The sequence below is a fragment of the Apaloderma vittatum genome, unplaced genomic scaffold (assembly GCF_000703405.1).
Source record: "Apaloderma vittatum isolate BGI_N311 unplaced genomic scaffold, ASM70340v1 scaffold16330, whole genome shotgun sequence".
NCBI classification, from domain to species: domain Eukaryota; kingdom Metazoa; phylum Chordata; class Aves; order Trogoniformes; family Trogonidae; genus Apaloderma; species Apaloderma vittatum.
The window spans coordinates 1-22,420 of record NW_009693003.1 but is presented as its reverse complement, the minus strand read 5'-3'; the positions used below and the strand labels follow the sequence as shown (position 1 = coordinate 22,420).

Here is a 22,420-nt window from a genome sequence, read left to right as displayed (position 1 = left end):
ATATCTGACCCAAGTCCATCTGACAGTCACGGAGAATCCGTTCAGGCAAAGCCGTTTCCCATCTCTTCCCAGGTTCTGGTTTATGTGGACACAGTGGTGCAGAAAACAAAAGGTTCAGCTTTGGTCACCAATGGAAAGTGTTCTGGACAGTCACATTAGCTCTACGGCCTCGTGTTCCCCATTTTCTTGCTGTACCATACAGCCAACTTTATTGTTGAAGAGACGAGACAGGCTTCCCTTCTGAGAGCTCCTGCCCTGCACAGACCTCTCCTTCTTCAAACGCCGCTTATTTCTCTTGCAGATTCCGCGGATGTCCCAAATCCTTAGCGTGCCATCATGGGAAGCCGTGTAAAGCAACTCGTTGTGGATCTGGAACAACAGGGTCACGTTTAATACCAAACTGTACAGCTTGGAATCGGCACAGTTGAACTGTCAAAAATCAGAGCAAACACAGCTTGATCCTAACACTTAAGGCCTGATGGCTCAGTCCAAGAGCCAGTATAAATTATCACAAAAGCTGCTGAAGTGGGATGAGACATTACCAAGTCAGGACTCATTTCTCAGCCACTTCACAGAGCCATAAAATATAAACAGCAAGAGTTATTTATAACCTAAACCCACTAGAAAAGCAGTGGAGAACTAAACTCAATGTAGGCTGTAGGTGGGAATTTCTGTGCTGGTTTCAGACTGCTGGTTTTGAAGATGAAGATTAAGGAGGCACCAAAATCAGCATCAGCAAGCCCTGGGGGCGGGGCGTGCAGGAGCACTTTCCTTCTCACTTCCCTTCTTCCCTTGCGTTAAGTTACAGGTAAACTTTCTCCCTCAAAATTAGTTGTTCTCCCAGACCTGCAGTAATTGACTCCCCAGGCCTGCAGTTCCCTTTACTTTATGGAACTCATTTCCATTTGCTGCTGTTGCAGTGTTTCTGACCGTCCTCACCCCACCTTAGAAGCCAGACGTTCTTCCCCTTCCTGCGTGAGCCTGTCCACCACGGGCACTCGCGTTCTCCAGAGGCAGACAGACGGGGAGAGCGAGCACCGACCAGCAGTCTTCCTTACGTCAGCGGGAAGCACCACACAACCACACACCCCTTAGCCCTCAGTAATACATCCAGGTTGCCACTTCTCAGTCCTCTCTCATCCCAGGATATTTTGCCCCATGCACTTGGAAATAAAATTACCCACAAAGAAAAAAAAAATATCCAAAGCCAAGCTTTAATCTTGTCAATACTTAGGGCTGCCCAGAGTGATTGTATCAGTTATTGCCCAAATACATCCAGGTGACCATCTGCTACACAACCAATTGCTCAACACCAAACAGTTTGCAGCTGAAGACCAATTAGCCACTGGCTAATTCAGAAAAATATACAAAAGACAGCCGTATTTACACCTCTCTGCGCTTGAGATCAACTTCCACAGGAATTTTATCCACTTGCTTTTTTCTTTCTACTGTTAGCCTGCCAGAAACTCTTCCAGTGTTTCACGTTTTTCATCAGAAATCCTCATCCTGCATGCAGCTTTTACTGAGAGCCTGATGCAGGGAGATCTGGATTCTTAAATGCACAAAGTATCCAAGGATTCAAACTCTTCCCCCAGCATTCCTTGCATGATACTGATCTCTGCATTGCCACCAAGGATTACCAATTCCTCTGCTTTTAACATTTAAATGGCAGTATCCTTTGAGCCCAGGCAACTTTTATGGGGACTTAATTAACTTTTAGAAAAATTTTTAAGCCAGTGGCAGAGTCTTCCATTTGTCTGGTAGCATGTCAGTCAGGCATCAACGCAGAGCTTCTTTGTCATATTTATACCTTCAGAAAAATTGATCCTGATGGCAACATTTTACGTGAACAGTTATATACAGGGTAGCTCTTCACTAAGATGAGCAGTGATGGTGAGCAGCTCCCAGGCTGTTGAGGGATACCATGCCCAGGGGGCTGTGGGGATAATGCTGTGTATTATTCTGCTTGGATAAGGCAGAAACTTCTTCTGGGCCTGGAGCAGCGCAGACACTTACCATCTCTGTCTTGTAACAGAAGGGATCTCAGGAGGGCAGAACCTATTCCCCGCCCCTACAGAGGGTCAGTTAACATCCGTCTCATTTCTTATGGTTGCTTGTCTAACCCAACCTGAAAAATCTCCAATCACAGACGTAAGACTATCTCTGGGGACTCATTCTGTGGTTTCACTTACCCTTATTATTATGGAGTTGTTCTAAAATTACAAAGGGAATATTCAAGTCTGTTACTTTTTGCCTTGCCCTAGAACAACATCCAACCCAAGACACATGGGTCAGCTACCACCCCAATTCCCACAAAACAAATCACAAGTGAGAAATCCCAGCAAAGAAACCCCTTCCTGACCTGGATACAGTTGATGATGAACTTGTGTCCTCGGAAGATCTTCTGCAGGACACCACTCTTGGAATTGAAAGCTCTGGCACAGGCATCGCCGCTTCCTGTGAACACTGCAACGCAACCACACAGCACAGCAAACGGCCAGATATGAGCAGCCACACAAGGTCAGTTCATGCGAGTTTAGCTAAAACTAGTTCACAAAGGGGTGTATCATTTTTAGCAGAGATTCTGTTCACGGTTTCAGAAGGGTCAGATCATTTTCATTTCGCTGACCCCAGCATGTTTGCTTTCATTTGTATTTTTCAAAACCGTGAGCTGCCTTAAGCCTGAAGTTCCTACACACATCAGCATTTCACTCCACACAGAAGTATCCATTCTTGCCCTTCTCCTCGACGTATGTTCCCTGCCTAAGCACATCTCAGTAATTTTAAACAAGCGATTTCTCAGGTCTGGTTTTAAGGAATTCCACTAAGCCTTCCATTTGTTTTACCATGGTTATTTCCAGGTTTCCATTGAGTACTACAGTATCCTCATCACTTCTGCTGCTGCATCAAACAGCAAAAGCATTTGTACAGTGGAGCTGCAAACCACAGTCAACCACCTCACACACTAATAACACAAATTTATCCTTAGCTTCATTAAAATGTGCCCTTTCTCCCGCCCCATTTTCAACCATAAGCTTATTATCAGTAGGTAGGGCCGTCTCAGTTGAAATACCACAGTTAAATCTTCTGTCCTCAGAGGCAAGGGGCATGTGTAGGCAGCTTTACAAAGCAGCTTTATGATTTCTTTCACTGTGGTAGATTTCTTCAGCTAAATCCTGTAGCTCAGAATCTTTGCACACTGTAGAGCCTTTAAGTGATTCAAGGCCCAGGCTATAATCTCCGTTTGAGTATGGCACAGAAGTATTTGAGGGTTTTGGCTGTAACTCTTGGACTCTATGTGCTACATCGAATATGTGCTACAAGAGGCAGGACGGTTAAGTAAAGGAAGCATGACCAGGGATTTTGGTTGTTCATGGGGTTTCTTAGGGTATCTTAACGTGTTCGAAGAACAACTTCTTAATGCTTCAGAATCTTCACGTCAGATCCCCAGAACTGCTGCATCTGGAAACTGCAAGGCAGTGTTGAATACTAAAGATTTTATACTTAGCAATAGGCCCAAAAAGGAGCATATTTGTGTGCTTTAAGGGTTACAAACTGTCTTCATAAACACCCACTTTCCTTCACTTAACCCAAACTCCTGAAGTTTATCTACAGATAACTACTTCAGAACTGCACAAAGCAATACAGTCACTGCTGCCTGCACTTCACGTCTTTGCAAAAACCACTAGCAGGGAAAGATTTTTACAAAACCAAAATGGCCAAAGACAACAGATTCCTTATATCTTTTGGGAGAAGTCAGGCACTGGATTCCTAAAGAGAGGTGAAGAAATTACCACGGCAGTAAATTCAGGACTATAACAAGAGATGAGAGAACAGGTCACCTCCTGCCGTCAGCTTTTCAACTTCCAATTAAACAGCAGGAGGCTGGGTACTTCCAGGGGCACACCTTTAAGAAACATCTGGATGTGGAAAATCAATGGCATTTTATACGGGCCACTATAAATTCAATTGCCAACACAATCCTGAAAAAAGCATCGCATCCCATTCCGCAAACGAATAAAACAACGTAAAGCAGGGAACAAGGTACAGATTGGGGTTTTTTCCAGTGAATGGAAATCACTTAATACTATTACACACATGCAAAGTAGGAACCAATTAAGTGCCATTTTCACTATGCAGCTGTCAGTTTACTTGAGCTATCAGTATCAGGATTTTGCTTTTGACAGACATCCTTTATGTCTTTTGAACTGCCACTCTAGATTTAGGAAGTCTTTCTGCACCTCTGAGTTTCAAAGGAGAGCTGTTCTAACCCAGATTGAGCACCTAAATATACGTTTATATATACCACCTGTGAAACAAACAACAAAAAAATAAAATCAACAATTCATTTTTGGATTTTTCCTTAAATATCATAGTCCCCTGGGAGAAAGAAGAGGTTTTAAATGTTCCCTTGGAGTTTCTGCAAGATCAAAAAATATAAACTGCATTAAATTTTAAATGACTGTGTACATACTGTAGGAGAGAAATAACCAACATAATATCATTAAGTCATTTAGACTGAGAACAAGCATTAATATTCCCCATGCTATTACTAATTACACCAGCAGCCTGATGAAGGCCACTAGAAACACACTCTGATGATCTGAAGCTCAGTTCTCAGATCTGTCTGGACTCCCTCTACACTACAAAGCCATTTTGGAAACGTACATATATTTTTCCTGTCATGAGGATGATTAAGGGACTTGAACATCTCTCCTGTGAAGAGAGAGAGAACTGGGGCTGTTCAGCCTTAAAAGGAGACGGCTGAGAGGGGACCTTATTAATGCATACAAATATCTGAGGGGTGGGGGTCAAGAGGAAGGGGACAATCTCTTCTCAGTGGTGCCCAGCAATAGAACAAGAAATAATGGGTTTAAATTAGAACATAGGAAGTTCCACCTCAACACGAAGAAAAATTTCTTTAGTGTGAGGGTGCCGAAGCCCTGGCACAGGCTGCCCAGAGAGGGTGTGGAGCCTCCTTCTCTGGAGACTGTCAAAACTCGCCCGGACGTGTTCCTGTGTGGCTGCCCTAGGGGATCCTGCTCTGGCAGAGGGTTGGACTAGATGATCTTTCGAGGTCCCTTCCAACCCCTGACATTCTATGATTCTACTATATTTTTTTGACCATAAACTCTTGAAGGTAACAAACCCTTGGATGCTGATCAGATAGCAAGCAAAAGAATTAAGATACTCTAACAGAAAGTTACCACTTCTCAGCTGAGACTCTTTCCACGTTCTTGCGCTCACAAATGCGACATAAGCGGTAACAAACACCATTTATATTGAAGTATTTTCTCCATGATTTTGAAAGGCAGAGGATGGACACATGGAGCTGATCTGTCCCAAGTGAACAGTTAGAATTTTAAGCTACACTAGTGCCAACATCTGGTACCCAGTGAACCTGTCTTTGTAATTCTAATTGAAACAAAACTATTAGATACTGTGTAAAGAAGTGATCAATGTATTACAATAAAGCAAGCAATCATAGCACATAAATTAATTTTTAAGGGTAAAATTCCTCTTTCAAGAATTAAAATGCATCTAAATTCTATTCAGACAAGTCCCTAATATTTTTCCATTACTTTTTTCTACCCTTCAATTGGAACAATTCAATTCTCCCCGATTAACACTTTTACTGTTTTTGGGAGATTTAAAACAAGATCTTAAATAACTCTGAGAACACCTCTATGACACTATCAGGATGTTCTTCACAGGTCTGACTGAATGCAGTGATACTGCTTGTATTTTCAGGAAAAAAAAGTGTTGTGGAAAAATAATGCATTCATGTATGGTAGGGACAGGGTGGTAGGATGAAGGGGAAGAGAGAAAACTGCAGAGCTGATGCGGGTGGCATCCGATAATGAAACTTTCATTTAAGCTTATACTTCCTTTATAGTGGTTTTAGGGAGTCTGGTCAAATCTAAACTGGTTGCTTGAAAAGCAGGTTCAACACTGTTAAAAATGCATCTCTGGAGGTCTCATTAATGAAAGAGACAGCCTCTCCATCTCTCACCCAGACACAAAGATTCCTCCCTGGATCAGGCCAACATCAGCTTAGCATCTTGCCTTCAGGTGGTCTTGATTAATTCAATATTTTGTTCTGTATCTTTATAATTAAAAGGGTGAAAACACACACACAAAATAAGCAGCATTTTGTTCACCAGTGTTCATCCTGGATTAAAATTTCTGGTTCATTTTCTCTGCTCTACCCGCCTGCATCTTTGAGCAACAATAACTTCAGGGTGCAGAGTAAACTCGGGCCCCTTCCCCTTCCATTTCAGCTTTCGAGGCAAGTGCAAAAGCTGAAACCAGCAAGAAGGGGAGAGTCGGGGAGTTCTGCAACACAGGTGAGGAAAGCTGAAATTAACTGTAATTTACACTCAAATTTTAAGGGAGAAAAGTAGTGTTGTGGGTCTGCGCCGAAGGGAAGACCCAGAAAAAAAGCTTCCTGATTAAAATCAAAATCTACCTATGAACTTGGTTACCTGTTAAGTTTTCAAACATAATCGGTTGGGTTCACTGGGTTATAAATGTGGTCAGTCAGCCATGACAAGCATGGTGCTGGACAACTGCCATTAAAGTGTCACCTGCCTGTGCAGGTACAACTCTCTTCTAAAGTGTACCAGCTTGCGTTTGTCAGCCATTTATCATCATCACACTGATCATCTGCCAAAAGAGGTATCGAGGCCCCAGTCGCAGCCATGTATTTGGTGTTACATGTTCACTTCACAGCTGAAGTACAGAAATCAGAAAAGTGTTATGAATTTCTAGATTAGTTGAAAACAGACATCCAGTCACCCTGAAGGAGACAAGTTCTTGTTTGGGAGGCAAATGAAGGCACATCAGGTCTACCTCGGTGGCAGGACAAGACTGGGATGACACAAAGAGAGGTTCAGGATGATAAGAAGAGGCGCCGTTTTGCAACTCAAAACCCGAAATGGATAGGTGCTGTGCAGAAGGAAAGCCGGCCAAAAGAAGGATTTCAACAGGGGAGTTTCATGATCAGTAACTGTTACATCCACAAGAGACTTATGTCCAGATAGCACTATTAGCAGGAGTACTCAAAGTAAGGGAACCAAGTCCCGAGCACTAGCAAGTCCAGCAGTGCCTGGCTACTGCAGAAAGGTGATTTGGGGAACAAATGAAATGGGGGGGACAGGTGAAATGAAAGAGGACTGATAAAGGGAAAATGAGTCTAGGAGATGGTCAGAGTCTGAACAGGAGCCGAACTGTTAGAAAGAAGCAGTGAGCATCTGAGACATGAGTCCGGTTTAGAACAGCCCATCACGCAGTACCTGCAAGGCAGCAGAGGCAGGCACAGGTTGCACATCGAGCAGCAGCACTTGCCATCTCCCAGCACACAGCAGAAGCAGACTGGCAGACAGCAGCCTAGCAAGGTTAAACCACGGTTGTATGAACAACCCACAGACAGATCAGGATTTAAGCCACTTCCCTTGGTAACAGAAATAAAGGAACTGCTTTGTTTGTCAGAAGAGGGAGGTGAAGAAATGGAGCTTCCAATGGATCTAAGCTTCCCACGTGGAGTAGTACAGTGAAGTTTGCTACTGAACGTTAAACATGCTGGAGTTGAAAAAAGTTTGACAATTTGACAAGCCTTCAAAATTACAGTATTCTCTATTAACAACCTTTGGCCAAAGACAAACATCGAGAAGGAGAGAGGGGATGCTGAACACAGGAAAGGCAACTTACAGATCCCAGCGTGGTATTTCAAAGTGCTAACGCTGTGTTTGTGAGCCTTGTACGTTTGGATTCGCTCCCCAGTGTCTACTAACCAGCACTTCACTGTCCTGTCCGCGCTTCCTGAGTACAAGTGCCGATTCACTAGCTGAAGGGAAGAGAAAACAACATCAGCAATAGTCTCTCAGGCACATCCTGCACTGAAGTGACTCACCCGAAGTCACGGTTTTCATTTCAACAGCCTGTTACAAAGAGCAACAACGACACCCTGAAACAGAGGGAAGGTGAGCAAAACCAACCTTGCGTTCTTCACAATTCTGTCTCCCATTGACTTCTGGGCCTTAAAAACAGCTCCCACGTTTCAGAGGAGACAAAATTTAGCCCATCTTCTGGTGCAAGCAGGCAGGGTTTCAGTGAGCTTAACAGTGCTAACCCAACTTCCATATTTAACTAAGTTAACACAGCCTCAAAAAGAAAGACCCTGCAGTGTGTTTCTGCAAAGCCTATTTGACATGGACTCCTATTAGATTATTTTAATAACAAAAGTTTCAAAACAATTCTGAGTAACAAAAAAAAATAAATTAAAAATAAAATCTTAGGCAACATAAACCAGAGTTTAACATGATTACTCTGCACAAGGTCAGCATTTGGAAACACTAACTCTCCCTTGAAATGGTCTTATATTGGCTTTTCCACATTTTTTTAGACTGCAGTATCGAATGATTAAAAGATTAACAATCCTTACACACGTTTTTAAACATCTTCAACCAGAGTGTCTTTTGCAGTGTGCTGAAAGCAACTCTGCCTATAAATCCCAAAGAAGAACAGTGCTTTGTACACCAGTTCTCCCGCACATTGTGTGAACTCACTCCCAGTGGAGGTTAGTTTTTATTCCACACAGATATGATAGAGAATGGCAAAAGAAAGGACCACAAATCGAGAAGCCAAGACAAAGAAAAAATCACTGACCTATGCAAGACTATAAAAGCCAGCCAACACACAGTCACAAACTACCCAGAGCCTGGCAGCTCTGTGGGGAAACTATCCACAGCACAGAGAAAAATCTTACATTCTATGTCCATCCCACGAAAACAAACCGAAGGTTTTAACAGTCACTATTATGTACAGCTCAGAGTGCATCCTCCTCCAAGCAGAGGGCTGGCCCAACACTTGCCACCTGAAGGCAGCATAACAAAGGCAGCCAGCCATTGCGCGCTCTCACGGCAATTCGCCGGCTGTAGTTCAAGGTAAGTTTCGTGGATTTGCGGCAATCTCTGTATCAGAAGTACGGAGAGACAGGAGGTAGAACCCTGACATGCCCCTAAAAAAATAATTTGTCCTCTACAAGACAAGAAGGTGCAAATGGCCAGCAGAGCACTAACCCCTTAACGCTTCTCAGCTCTCTCCAGGAAACCAATTGCAGAACAAACAACAAATCAGCTTGACATGGGTCTTGCTCTTAGGTCATTTTCAAGGATCTGGGTCTTCTGCTACCTTAGATTTTTATAAACCTTTGGTGGTCCCCACTCTTTGCACACTCGCTCCGTCTGTCAGGTTGGAATGTTTTTTTACACTCTCTCATCTCCACTCCCAATCCAAAAAGGAATCATCCCATACCCAAAGGCATCGTAAGTAAGCTTAGTGCAAAAAAAAAAAAAGAAATAAAAAAATTATAAATCTGCTGTGGTACAGCAACATGGAACAGAAGGTATTTTAAGATACAAAGCACTACAGTGATGGGACTATGCTGACCCATGTAAGAAATGCATCCAGGCAGGCCAAGACGACCACTGGGCGCAGCCCCCCCGCGCCGAGCTGACGCAGTGCAGCGTGCCACACTTCTACCAGCAGAACTTGGCCCATGGAACAGACTTCACAGCTCAGTGTCAGGGGCTTGTAAAACATACACCCCATCACAAACCAGCAGTATTTTGAAATGTCACATCCTGTTACTTTAAAGCTGCTTTAGTGTTAATACTATATCTCAGCGAGGGACGAGAAGAAACGACCAGCAGCACTAACAAAAAACAAGAGCTAACACGGTATTTCCAAACACAACTCGAATGGGCAGGAAGAGCAATGACACGGTGCACCTGCTAAACGGAAGAGGATGCTTTGAGCTGAGATCCCGCTGCGTTGTTCTTGGCCAAGTTGTTGCATTCCTTTTTCAGACATCTGGCTAGCAGCACCAACCCACCCACTGAGCAAGGGACAACACTACGCTATAACCTCCTGCAGGTAAATGCCACTTGGCGTGGACAGGACGTCACATTATGCTGCTTCATTTCTGCTTTGAAGCGGCTGCGTAAGCGATGATGTGAAACAGAAAAGCTGCAAGTTGCCTAGATTTGCTAATTTGCTAAATATAACAATGTGCTAAACAATATAGGCTTACTCAGGCCATTTATAGCACCAGGATTGAAAGAGCCATAAAAAGCTTCTAAGGCCCAGTCAGAGATGTGTCGAGACAGACAGCGCACCAACCATTTCATTAAATTCGAGGCCTCTGTGCTACCCAAGCAGCCCCGTGACACACTTCCATGTCCCTTCCTGCACCTTCACCAGTTTAAACAGGTGAACACAGAAGGGAAGGATTCTCAGTCTTGCATGGAAACAAAAATACTCACAGGTTAAACAATCTACCATTGCCAGAGACTAAGCCTGCAGCACAGCCAAGAGTGAGACTCGGTGTATGGGCTCTGACTGCCACACAGCCTCTCCTTTCCAGGGTATTTTTAAAACACAGAGCACAAAGTAGCTATTAGAGGAGAATGCCACCAAGAGCTGTCAGCTCAGGTTCAAGCTGCAAATCAGATCTGCCTTTAGTGATATGATGCAGGCATTATCTCATCAAAATTGATGCAGATATCTACAGCTAAGACAGTCCCCTAATAGCCACTGTAGCTGAGGGCACAATTCATCTCACCCTGAAGCAGATGTCTGAAAACAGATAACACCTCAAAACTCACTATTTCTCCTCCCTGACACAAGCAACCTTCTCAGCTGTAGCCATCTGTATCAGTTTAGGTGAGATGACTCCTCCTTCACTTGGCTGAAGACAGGTCTACAGTTTACAACTCCAGCCTAAGCTACAGCACTTCAGATATTTATATTTAATCAAATAATAATAATAATCATCACATACCACTTCCTTAGCAAAAGCACCTTACCAGCAAGCCCCACACTCTGTGTAATACAAAATAAATACCTTCCCTATTTATAAGATGCAGAATCATGATATAATGCAACTGAAGTCCACCCAAAATCTAAACTTGAAATTTATACCATCCTAACTTTTCACTGGCCAAATCTCAGAGTGCAGCTCTGATTTGAGAGCCTGATCTAGGAGCAACCATCCCTTTCTACAGCACACAGGAAGCATTACATGCTTCAGGGCAGTTGTGACAAGCACAGTATCCCTGAAACCGGTCAAGAGAGTATATGAAAACCAGATGAGACTCTGAGAAGAGTAAGACAGAAGCCCCAACTCATGCTGAATCATTATTTTTCCTTCAGAGCCTTCTTTCAGAGTTTGCACCCAAAGGGTGGGGCAATGGCCCAATAAGGCAGACACAGCAGCCTTGGCTCCGCTCGCCAAGGTCAGACACTCGTGCAAGTGCCCTCCTGCTGGCTGGGCACAAGCCACCTTTGCTGTGGAAGCGGTGGAGGTCCGAGGGTCAGCCAGCAGCACAGGGCCTTGGCTCCTGAAATCATTTTTTGTTGTCATGACTGTATGGAAACCTATCTAAAAAGCTCAAGAAAGAGAGACTGTAACATAGGTCCCTTCCTCAATGCCAGACAGGTCCCCAAAGCACTGATTTCCAGTTAGGTGACCTTCTCCTGGCTCTCCCTCAAGGACTCTTGCTAACCTCCTTACACCAGCCTGACTTCTCCTAGCCAGCACTTATGGGACTCTCCAGAAGGGTTCAAATCTCAGCCTGCAGAGGCCATTTAATTCAGATCCATCAGTTCTGTGAGACTACTGGATAAAACAATATGTTGCTGTTCCTTGGGTTAAACATCCCCACTGGCACATTAGGCTCAACAAATCTGTCCCTTCTCGGCAGCTGGGCAAAGTGTACCGACTTCTTCACTAAAATGTGAGATCACGTTACAGCTTTGGTAGGAGCTAAACTTCCCCACTGCCCAGATCCCGGGGGGGGGGGGGGGGGAATCAAGGCACAGTCATTTTCAGCAAATACAGACCTGGAGACCTAGCTCACAAGTAAGTCCTGGGCTCTTCTAGCCCAAAGACTCTAAACTTTTACCCAGTTTCCCAGATCCCAGTCATATTCTTATTAAACTATTCAATTGTTTTATGATGTAGAAGGAAAAATGTAAAATTTCACTCAATGGATTTTCCCAGATAAACCCAAGTCTGTCAACTCTTGGTTTAAAAATTATCAGTAGAAACAGTTATATATTCTAATCTGCAACTGCCTGCAGAAGTGGTGATATTTTCAAAGCTATATTTTCCTTGGCTGGCTTTTGAGCACTTTGTTCGTTTTGGCAAACTGCCCAACAACGCTCCTGCCCAGGAAAAGCATGGCGAGGCAAAGACACCTGTAGCAGAACACCTAACACAGAAGAGATACTAAAGAGCTGAGTGGCCATTTCGAACCCAAGCAGCTTGAAAATTATTAAAATCCTGGCAGCAGGTCAGATGCCCCGGTCTAAAGCCTCAGTTAGCAAAAAAATCACTGCACTGAGATCTGTAATTCTAGACTGTTAACTTTTCTCATTGCTCTGAGGGACTTTGCTTTGAACCAGATGAAACACTGACAAACAAGAATGAAGGAAATTTGTCTTAATACTCAGGCCGAAGTACTGGAGATGTACTATTCCATGAAAAACTTCAGTCAGACCTGCTTGCTAGTAGCAAAGTAACAGCAGTAGCAAAATATGAGTTGTAAATGCTGAAGTAGTTACAGGTTTCACTACTTAAAAATTCCAGTTTTATGCAACCATGGCCTTGGTTGCAGTGCCCAGACACATCACAGTTCAAATAAATAATAAAATAAAAAAAAAAAAAAAGATCACATCCAGGTTGGTCTCCCAAGACAATCATAACCCTATTGCTCCACAAGCTTGGCTGAACTGCACATATGCAGCAGCTTAAGACAATTTCTACCTGTATGAATGCCAAAAATACCAGCAAAAGAGCTGTTTAGCAGGCATTTTAACCTTATTATAGGAATGGACTTTGCCCTTCCAATTAACCTTTGCTATAAGAAACAATTTAAGCCTCATCCAAGCAGAGGCAACCAGCTCTTCAAACACATTTGGACACATCCTCTTTCTGAAGGTCATTGCACTGGCGCTGGCTCCCAGGAACTTCCTGATGAGTTCACATCTGCAAGGACATGCCCCATCACCAGCTTATTCTTCACTCCAGAGTCAGTTTTCCTACAGTCTTTAACCTTTGCTATAAGAAACAATTTAAGCCTCATCCAAGCAGAGGCAACCAGCTCTTCAAACACATTTGGACACATCCTCTTTCTGAAGGTCATTGCACTGGCGCTGGCTCCCAGGAACTTCCTGATGAGTTCACATCTGCAAGGACATGCCCCATCACCAGCTTATTCTTCACTCCAGAGTCAGTTTTCCTACAGTCTGCCGGCTGGGTCTTCTGTCCACGGCCACTTTGATGTTAAAAATCACCAACTTAGACCATTCTCAAGTTACAACTATGTAAGCCTTCGGCCGAGTTAAAACTTTCAGGATCCCATTCAAACCACGCTCATTTTAATGAGCTAATGATCTCCCTCTGGGTAAGAAAATCATTGGGTTTTTTTTTCCCTGCACATCCATCTAGAATGAGCTCTCTGGTTCGACTGTTGGGGAACATTTTTCAACTTTTTTAGTGCAGAGCAAAGTAATGGGCCTAGAAACATGTTTCTTTTCCACAGGTGCTCTACACATTCATATTCTTCTAATTCACATCTTCATCCTCTGATGAATTATGCAAATACAAATGACAAAAATAAATATGTACACTTTATTTAATTGGTGTGACAAGAAGAAAAATCTGTTCCCATGTTCACAATTAAATGTAAAAACGGAGTTCAGGCAATGGCTTTGTTCAAAGCATTCTTTTCTTCTAGTCAGCTTTAAAAGGCAACTAAAGGGAACAGTCCAAACAAAGGATCTTTTGCAGGAAAACAGAAGCAAGTCCTTGCCCACTCATGTTCATTTAAAGCTGCTTTTGCAAGAAAGGAGTTTTCTTGCGGGAATGTTTGCTATAGGATCCAAGCTAAATTCTAAGCTGGATCATTTCTCTCTGCCAGCTTTTGGCAGCACAATTATGATAAATACTCAGAGGCAAAACAATCAGCAAAGGACAATGCAATCCTTGTGAACAGTTTGCAAAGCTATTTTGGAGACATTTAGAAAAACATACACAAGTAAATATTTACATCAGGGTTATTCAGCCTATTGCAAGCAGTCATGTTAATGAAAACACTTGTTTGATTATTAATTGCAAATACTGGTCTTTAGCCAGGCCTGAAATTTTTAAGTGGAAGAACTAGCACAAGCTGTGTGATTACACTCAGCCCACCCTTGCATTTTCCCCATCGCTTCCTATAAAATCTCATCCTTGGCTCTTATATGAAGAGGGAGCACTCAAAACAGCTGCTGTCCCTTGCCTGCCAAGCTATCAGTGCTCTGCAGGAGAAAGTGAAGAGCTCTGGCTGCTCCTCTGCTTGTTACCGTGCCTGACTGTAAGAGTGAACGAGCCAACACACCTAGCAGGCACATGGTTCCCACTGCAGGCAGAAGATCTCCTCGCCAAACCGTTGCCAGCGTAATTTAGATGGTGGAAGGAAGAGAAGAGCAGCGTTAGAACAAGCTGGTACCTGGAACAGGACACCTGCAGGCAGTTCAGCTGGTCACTCGCCTTCACCAGACTGACCCTGGCGGTTGCAGGACACCCTTGGGTTATACCTAAAGAGCTCACCCTCTTCACTCTCCAGGACCACCAAGGACAGGAGAACAGGGAAAGCTACAAGCCCACCAACACTTTCCATTCTGCCACATAAGACTGGAGTTGCTTTCAGGCTCCTCTAATTTCGGCCAGCTGGCAGCAACACCTAAAGGATCTCAGAGAAAGTGAGAACATTCAGGATCTGAACGTGCCTGTGGCGTCATCCTGTTGCTTTCCACAAGACAGCAGTGCAGGAAGCAAGGTGGAAAAACATGGGTGCGCTTTATGGATATCTACCCAGAAGCACTCCTCCAAGAAGCTCCAGGAATTTCCATTCACCGCCACAGTGACACTATTGGTATTTACTGGAAAGCAATGGGAGACAACTGGAACAGTCTAGACCTAATTCACAACAGTTTAGAACATCCTGAGGCACTCCCATTAATAACAGTACTCTTTAAAGTTGGGGAAAATATGGTCTCAATATCCAATTTTTTCCTGATCTGCATCCAGGAGAAGAGATCACACTGAGCTTTTCTCAAACTTTGTGAAAGGTCACCCTCCCTTAGGGATCTTTATTTGAATAAACAAAATTAAAATAAGGCTTTATTTTTTTCCTTTATTCTCTCCGCACAAGCATTATACCAGCCAGAGAACAGGTAACTAACTGCCTTTAATTGCTGGTACCAACTCAGCTCCTCCAGGACAGGGGAGTGAAAATCTGGTGTAATTAACAGCTCACTTTTGCCCTGAAGAAAATGAACTATTGTCAACAATTACAACTGTCTGCTGGCTACTGCGAGCAACTCACAACTACCTCCAAGTTCCTCCTGACCCATGGTTTGAAAAACACTATCCCAACTCACTGCCCCAGATTGCAACACCATTACTAAGAAGCCCTAAGGACAAAGGCTCCACAAGCTTTTTTGAGAAGAAAATAAACACTTTTTTAAAAAAAAATAAACACCTCTATTCAAGAAGTTTCCCTTCTGTTGTAACATCTTTGTATGGATTCTGGTGATTGACCCCTTTCTAAAAGCATGAAAATACCATGTGGGCTGTGCTGAGAGGCCGCCAAGTGGAACAGAAGGGCTAGTGTTGAACCCAGGAAAGAAGAGGAAGGAATTAGGAAAGATCGACAGCTTCAAGCTATTCAAGAGCAGTACAGTGACTGCTTAAGCTGGGATCAATTTTAGAGGCCTAGAAACTAAATGCTCTCTGTGGGGGCAGTATGTACCTCAGCTGGACTCTTCTAGCCTCAAACACCAACTCGTGATGAGAGAAATGAGAGGCTACCAGTTACTCACAGCTAGAAGAAGATTTGGCCAGGACCGCTGCCAGCACAGTCTTGGCAGCAGCCGTCTTGTGTACTTTGAATTGTTCAGGTTTTCCAAATAGATGTATTGGTTTTGCTTTTCTTCTCCCCTACAAGAAGTTCTGTTTGTTTAAAAGCATTGTTTAACTCTGTGCTCACAAGCAGAGAAGTATTGCTCATTCTTGAGCATTCAAAGAGCGTAATTCAATTTCCCAGGCTTCTGGGAGAGGGTCAAGCCAGTTTTGTGTAACAATTTTAGCAAGAACCCAATTAAATTAAAGCAAGCTCTGTCCTTGCCAATCTGTGCCTTGGAGAAGAGTTACAACCGAACAGCAAAACATAGCGTGACACTAAGAACAGCAACAGATTTACTTGCACACCCTCAAAATACATTACCACAATATCATAAAAACAAGCTTTAACACTGAGAATTTACCCAAGCAAGACAAACATTACTCCAGGGCAACACGATTTTGTGTGTTTGTTTTTTTCTTTCTAAAACTGAAGGAAAATAGAATTCCTTCAGTACTACCAGGTTTTTAGTCTGCTACTGTTAGCTGTGACTACCCTCAGTAGAAACAAAGGCAACATTAAATAAAGAGCTATTAAAAATACATACTGTGGCCTCTGTAAAGGAAAAGAACATATGGACAACAAATACAAACACGGAGAGTAGTGAGAAAAAAATACTGCCATTAACTTCAGTCAGACACATAACATCTATAAACACTTCAGTTTTGCCAACAGAGTTACAGACCATCATGCACCTTCTTTAAATATACTGTTCGCATTTTCTGGTGGATAATGTAGTGTACAGGACAAGTGCTTGTGTGATAGTTCCCCTTTTCCTTCATCTAACCTCCTCCTTTCCTCTGCAACAGTAACAAACCTGGCAGCAGTCACTAGAAAAATACTGCAAACAGAAAAACAGGGTATAGTTTTTCAGGTCACATTCAATTTTTTTTCCCCTCTCCCTTCATCATTTCCTGATTTCTCTCCCTCATGCTCTACTTCTCTTTTCCATTTTCCTTGCCCATTTTCTTGTTTTGGCCATCTCTCTCTCCCTTTCTTTTCTCAAATTATGTCTGTGTGGCTTTTAGAGAGAGATTTCTTTCAGCTCTATGCTTTCCTATTATCTGTTGCCCACAATTCTGGGTTGGGGTTTCGGTGGGTTGTTTTTTAAGTTACCTGGCTTACTCCAGGTTTTTTTTTTTCCTCACTCCTTTTCAAATTACCTGACCTGCGTCTGTTCACTTGCTCAGGGTATTTTCCTTCAGATTCTGGTGATCCTCTGCATACAATCCTACTGAGATGAACAGTCCTCCCAGTAAACATATTCACGAGTTTCAAGACCTAAGAGGATTTAAATAGATGCTGAGCTGGAAGTCAAAACCAGGATAGCCACTAGAAGCCAAGAGAATATCACAAAGTGGTTTGGGGGTAATGATTTGTCTCAAGAGCACTATAATTTTGTTATTGCATTCATGTTCAAGCTTACCACTTACAACCTGCCTCGGAAGAGCTTCTTTATGAACAAAAAGACAACCGAGACCCACACGAGTCAGGATGTGGATACCCCCTTCCAACAGCTCTTAGGGAAGCCTCTGTTCTTACCTCTAGGCAAATCACTGATCCTTGATGCTCTTTGAACACTTTCAGCTGCTCACCAGTGACAATATTCCACGTTCGAATGGTATAATCCGTGCTGCCAGAAAACAGCTCCCTGTTTGGTGCGTCAAGTATAAGGCATAAGACAGCCCCAGTGTGTCCCAGCAGAGTCTGGTAACAGCGCCCGCTGGACACCCACCAGACCTTAACAGTACAGTCTGTGCTACCCGTCACCAGGAGGTCTCTGCTCACTTTCTCCTCCTCCTCCTCTTCCTCCTCCTCTTCTTCAAGAACATCCCTGGAGGAATAGTGAGCTAGAGTCAGGACACAGTTCCGATGGCCTCGGAATTCCTGGATTTGTTTCTCCTTGTCCACACTCCAACAGCGGGCCGTCCTGTCGTAGGAGCCACTGAAGAGATAGTCTTTGGCAACCAGGATCCTGCGAACAATCAAGGTAGCTTGTATCAACAGTACCGTTCTCGTCACATAACCATTTTTTGCCACCATTTCAATGCCAAGCACCTCGGAGTTAGAAACAGTACCATGGACACAACATGTAAAATCCCAGTTCAGCATCACCGTTTAATACACATTATTTATGAACTTTTTTGCTGAGAGTTTAAAAAAAAAGAACAAAACAAAAAAATCCCCTCACCAACTTCCCTGTTTCTACTTCTAAAATTGAGCCCCCTTATTCAGGTACATTAATGTAGACATTTTACACTACAGCGTCCTAACTCTGGGCATTTGTGTTTTTCTAAAATCTTTTCCAGCAGCATTGTTACATACTTTTCACAAGTTACATAAACTAGCTAAGACTTTGTTGTGGGTTGGCTTGAATGTTTTCAAGAACTCATTGATATTTATTGAATAGTATTCACTCACAAACAATTAGTTATGAACCAACTTCTGAAAATAGCTTGGAATTAAAAAAAACAAAAACAAACCCAAATGAAAAAATACATTCCAGGAATCTGAACTGTAACTGACAGTGTGCAAAGATGATCATCTTTCCATCATCAAATAGAGAGACTACAGGAAAAAAAAAAAATCATACACCTAATTTCACTAAGCCCAGGATCTCAAAGGTAGAGCAAGAGCACCCAAGAACAAGGGAAGAACACTACAGTTCATATTTCCAAACCAAAGATACGGAACATCATAACCTGTCTTCTTTTTGGTCCTCTGGAACCTTTCAAACTGGCAACAAAGTCCCATGAATAGGGAACACATTTCCTGTTTGCTGATTCAAGCAAAAATCAGGCAAGTGCCAAAATACAGACAGAGACAGCCTTCCTAACTATTTACAGAACGTAGCTGCACATCGTATGTGTTTTTAGTTTAGTAAGGAACAAAAAAACCCCACTCACCCACTGAAAATGAAATGGGAAAAAAACCAAAAACCAATCTTTGACTGCTTTATTTGTCATTAGTTAAATCCAATCCAACTACTAAGAGGCATTTCAAATTGACAGGCCAATCAGTCACGCACGATCAGTTTAATATTAAACATCATTTGCACAAACAGGAATAGTAATTCCAGAAAAAGTCCTGACTTTATCCCTCTTACTGACACAAAGGCTTGACGTGATGTTTTTAAATCTACTTATCGGAAGCATATGTTATCAATTGACTAATTTCCTCTGGAATTTCACTCCTAGCCCTGGATTCAACTCCCCTGCTGTGTGCCTTTCATTTTTCTCCTCTCTGCTGTCTGAGGATGTGTCAGCGCCGTTGCCAGGAAAACCAATCGCTACAGCACACTTGTAGCACGAACTCAAAGGCTGGCACAACCTATTTTATCCATGTAGTGACGGGGAACTGCAGGAAAATGACAATACATGTGGTAACAGATGACAGGAACCAACCTGTTAACGATTGACGTGTGTCCTCGGTAAATGGCCAGGCACTGCCCTGTCACCACGTCCCACTTGCGAATGGTATGGTCGGCGCTACAGGTGAAGGCAGCCTCGTTTTCCAAGTGGCAAAAGGTGATGTAACTTTCGTGTCCTGAGAATAACAGGGGAAATAAATGCAAATCACCGGGCGAGCAACGAGGACAGGCTAGGGGAACTTTTCACTTTAACTAAAAGAAAACTACAACAAACAAACGGATTGAAACTCTAAGTTTTAAACGCACCGTTGTGTTTAAGGATTTGTACAAAACACAACAGTTTTCATCAACAGCGTGAAAATATGTTTCATCGATACAAGGATTAAGTGAAAAAGTAGAACAGCACAATTCCACCAATCAGGTAGATATATTATAAAAATATAATGACCTGAAATAATAACCAGTATAATAAAACTCAGACTGCTATAGTTTAAAACCAGTTAAAAACTCGCTTATTTTCTTAATAAAGAAATATTTTTGCTTCCTTCTTCTGAATTCAGGAAAAAAGGCTGCATTTTGACCTTGCTCATTTATTGTTAGGATACAACCAGCCCTAAATTAAAGCATGAAACTATGAAAAAAGGAAGTGACATGACATTTACCAGCACATTTAGTTTCATTGTCCAAGCAGAGTGAAACACAAACAAAACAAAAAGAAAGAATCTATCTCATAAAAAGTCAGCTAATACTTTCCCCGTTATGGCTAGTTCCACGAATAAAAACCACAATTTTCAAAATATCCATATACCTTTAAGGAAATGACACAGAAAGGAAGAATAAGAGCACAATTATTTTTACAGCATTCAAGAGTATGTTGGTATTCTACAGCTGCAATAAAAATAGACACAACTGCTACTCTAAAAATTCCACACTGAAAAGCAGCCAAGAGGAATCACTATTACAACCTTAAGCTTTTATTGTTGCTTAGGCAAGATGTGTCATTTTTCTATTATATCTTTAAATGCACATTTTAAATCCACCTCAGTGGGGTTTTTTTCACATTCAAGTCCCAGCTTTGTCCAAAATCTCTTGTGTGAAAGTGCTGTCATCTATCTAATAGTTGGGAGAGTATAATCTTTCACTTTTCTGTTTTATCAGCATTCAAGGTCAGGACTGTTTCCTCATAAGTAACTATTACAAGAGAGCCCCAGACTTCGGTTGAAGCTGGTAAGTGCTGCTACAGTTTAAGTAACAGTATTCTTTAAGGCGAAAAGAAAAAAAATATAAGAATGACAAATGTAGTTGAAGAGACACAGGTGGACAAAGATATTAAAGAAAGGTAATTGTGCTGTAGAATAAAGAGATGGTAAAAAAAAATGGAAGGGAAGAGACTGCTCCGTAAAACACTTTCACTGATTGCAAAAACTGGATTTTACTACAAGTCCTGTAGTTCAAAAGCAAACCAGAACACTACACTACACTACAAACACACACCACACTACAAACACACACCTTATTTCCTCTTAAGCAAATTCACCAGATGCCAAAAATTAAACAGATCACCTGGGCTATAGCAGAACTATGCTCATCCTCGCTTTCTTGAGAAAACTTTTTGCAAAACACTTTAAATGGGACAGGCTTCAACCACTGGGATTTTTCTCACAGCCTCATGCAATCCTGCTCTGACAAGATTAGAAAAGCATCTCGGTTACTGCACCGAAGTCTGTCAGTCACATTTTACGCTTCAGTAACAGTGAGCCACACAAAAGATGCCAAAACCCCCTATGGCAGACAAGGTCTGGTGCTGATCTGTCAAAACATCCAGCACAGAAGTCTGTTGGTTATGCCGTGGTGGACGATTGAAACTGTTACAGACACGAGTTCATCAGGAATTACAGCTTGTACCATACAAATATACACAACTGTGTGCGTGCACAAACAGAAAATACAATTATCTAATTCAACTGGCAGCTCACAAACCATGTAAGCCAACCTTCCTTAGAGTCCGCTCCAAATACAAGTGGTACGTAGGCCACATTCTGAACAGCACCCAATACATTTCTCTTTCTAGTTAGAAGTTAACTAGTGGTTTAAAGGGATTTCCAAGCCTAAAAGCAAATGCAGCGAGTTTTCCAGGAGCTAGAACCATGGTAGGATGTGGGGGGATAAAGACAATATAGTTAAAAACAACCAAGCAAACAAACAAAAACAACAAAAAAATCCCAATGTGATTTCTTCTTTGGAAGAAAAAAGGATTAGAAATTCCAAATTTAAGCGCTTTTTTTCCTGTGTTAAGATAAAAGAACATGAGTGAGAATACAAACAACTTCAGTCCATATCTGACTCCTGCATGATTGTACTTTCTACAGTTTTTCTTTTTAATTACCAAGATGCTAGTCTAAGAAGAATAAATTTCAAGCCCAGCAATTAGCATTTCTGTGTGTCAAATGTGGGGGGGCAAAAAACAGCCTATTGAGTAAGGTTTCTTTCCAGGCTTCTGGATCAAGAGGTTCTAAATTAAAATTGTCTGGAAAATTAAATGATTAAAGTTATACCAAAAAAAAAAAAAAAAGGAAAGAAAGAAGAGAGAGATAATAACAAAAATGTCACTATTTCATCAGGGTGTAAAACAGAAACTTCCAGAAAGAGATATAAAGTTAAATGACTGCTGCATTCCACAGCCTGAGCTAAAGGATCCATGCATTCAGTAGTGCTGGTAACCTGTGTTGGGTTGAAACAGCTTCTGCCTAACATTACTGTAACAATCACTGGGGAAAAACCCACAAAACAAAAAACCAGCATGATTTTGGCTGCCAGGCAGGCTGCAGGGACCGAAAGCAAGGAGAACACGCTGTGTGGCTTCGAGACGCACGAACTGGGCGCAGAGAAGGCACGGTACCTTGGAAGTGGCCGTGGCACTGGCTGTCGGCCGTGCTCCAGAGCCGCGCGGTGCCATCCTCGCTGCCCGTGAGCAGGCGCTGCCCGTCCGGGCTCAGGCTCAGCCAGTTGATGCCTCCCTGGTGATCCGTGCAGACCTTCA

General features: G+C 42.5%; 1 protein-coding gene across 1 annotated transcript; it reads right to left on the bottom strand.

The window, feature by feature from the left end:
- Positions 1 to 150: 150 nt before the first annotated feature.
- WDR86 (WD repeat domain 86) lies at positions 151 to 22,412 on the bottom strand (the record flags this gene model as incomplete). Its single annotated transcript, XM_009877571.1, has 6 exons — positions 151 to 369; positions 2,363 to 2,466; positions 7,711 to 7,846; positions 17,553 to 17,985; positions 19,415 to 19,556; positions 22,280 to 22,412. Coding segments are annotated over 6 exons (1,167 nt in total), but the record flags the coding sequence as incomplete, so codon positions are not given.
- Between the last annotated feature and the right edge of the window lie 8 nt (positions 22,413 to 22,420).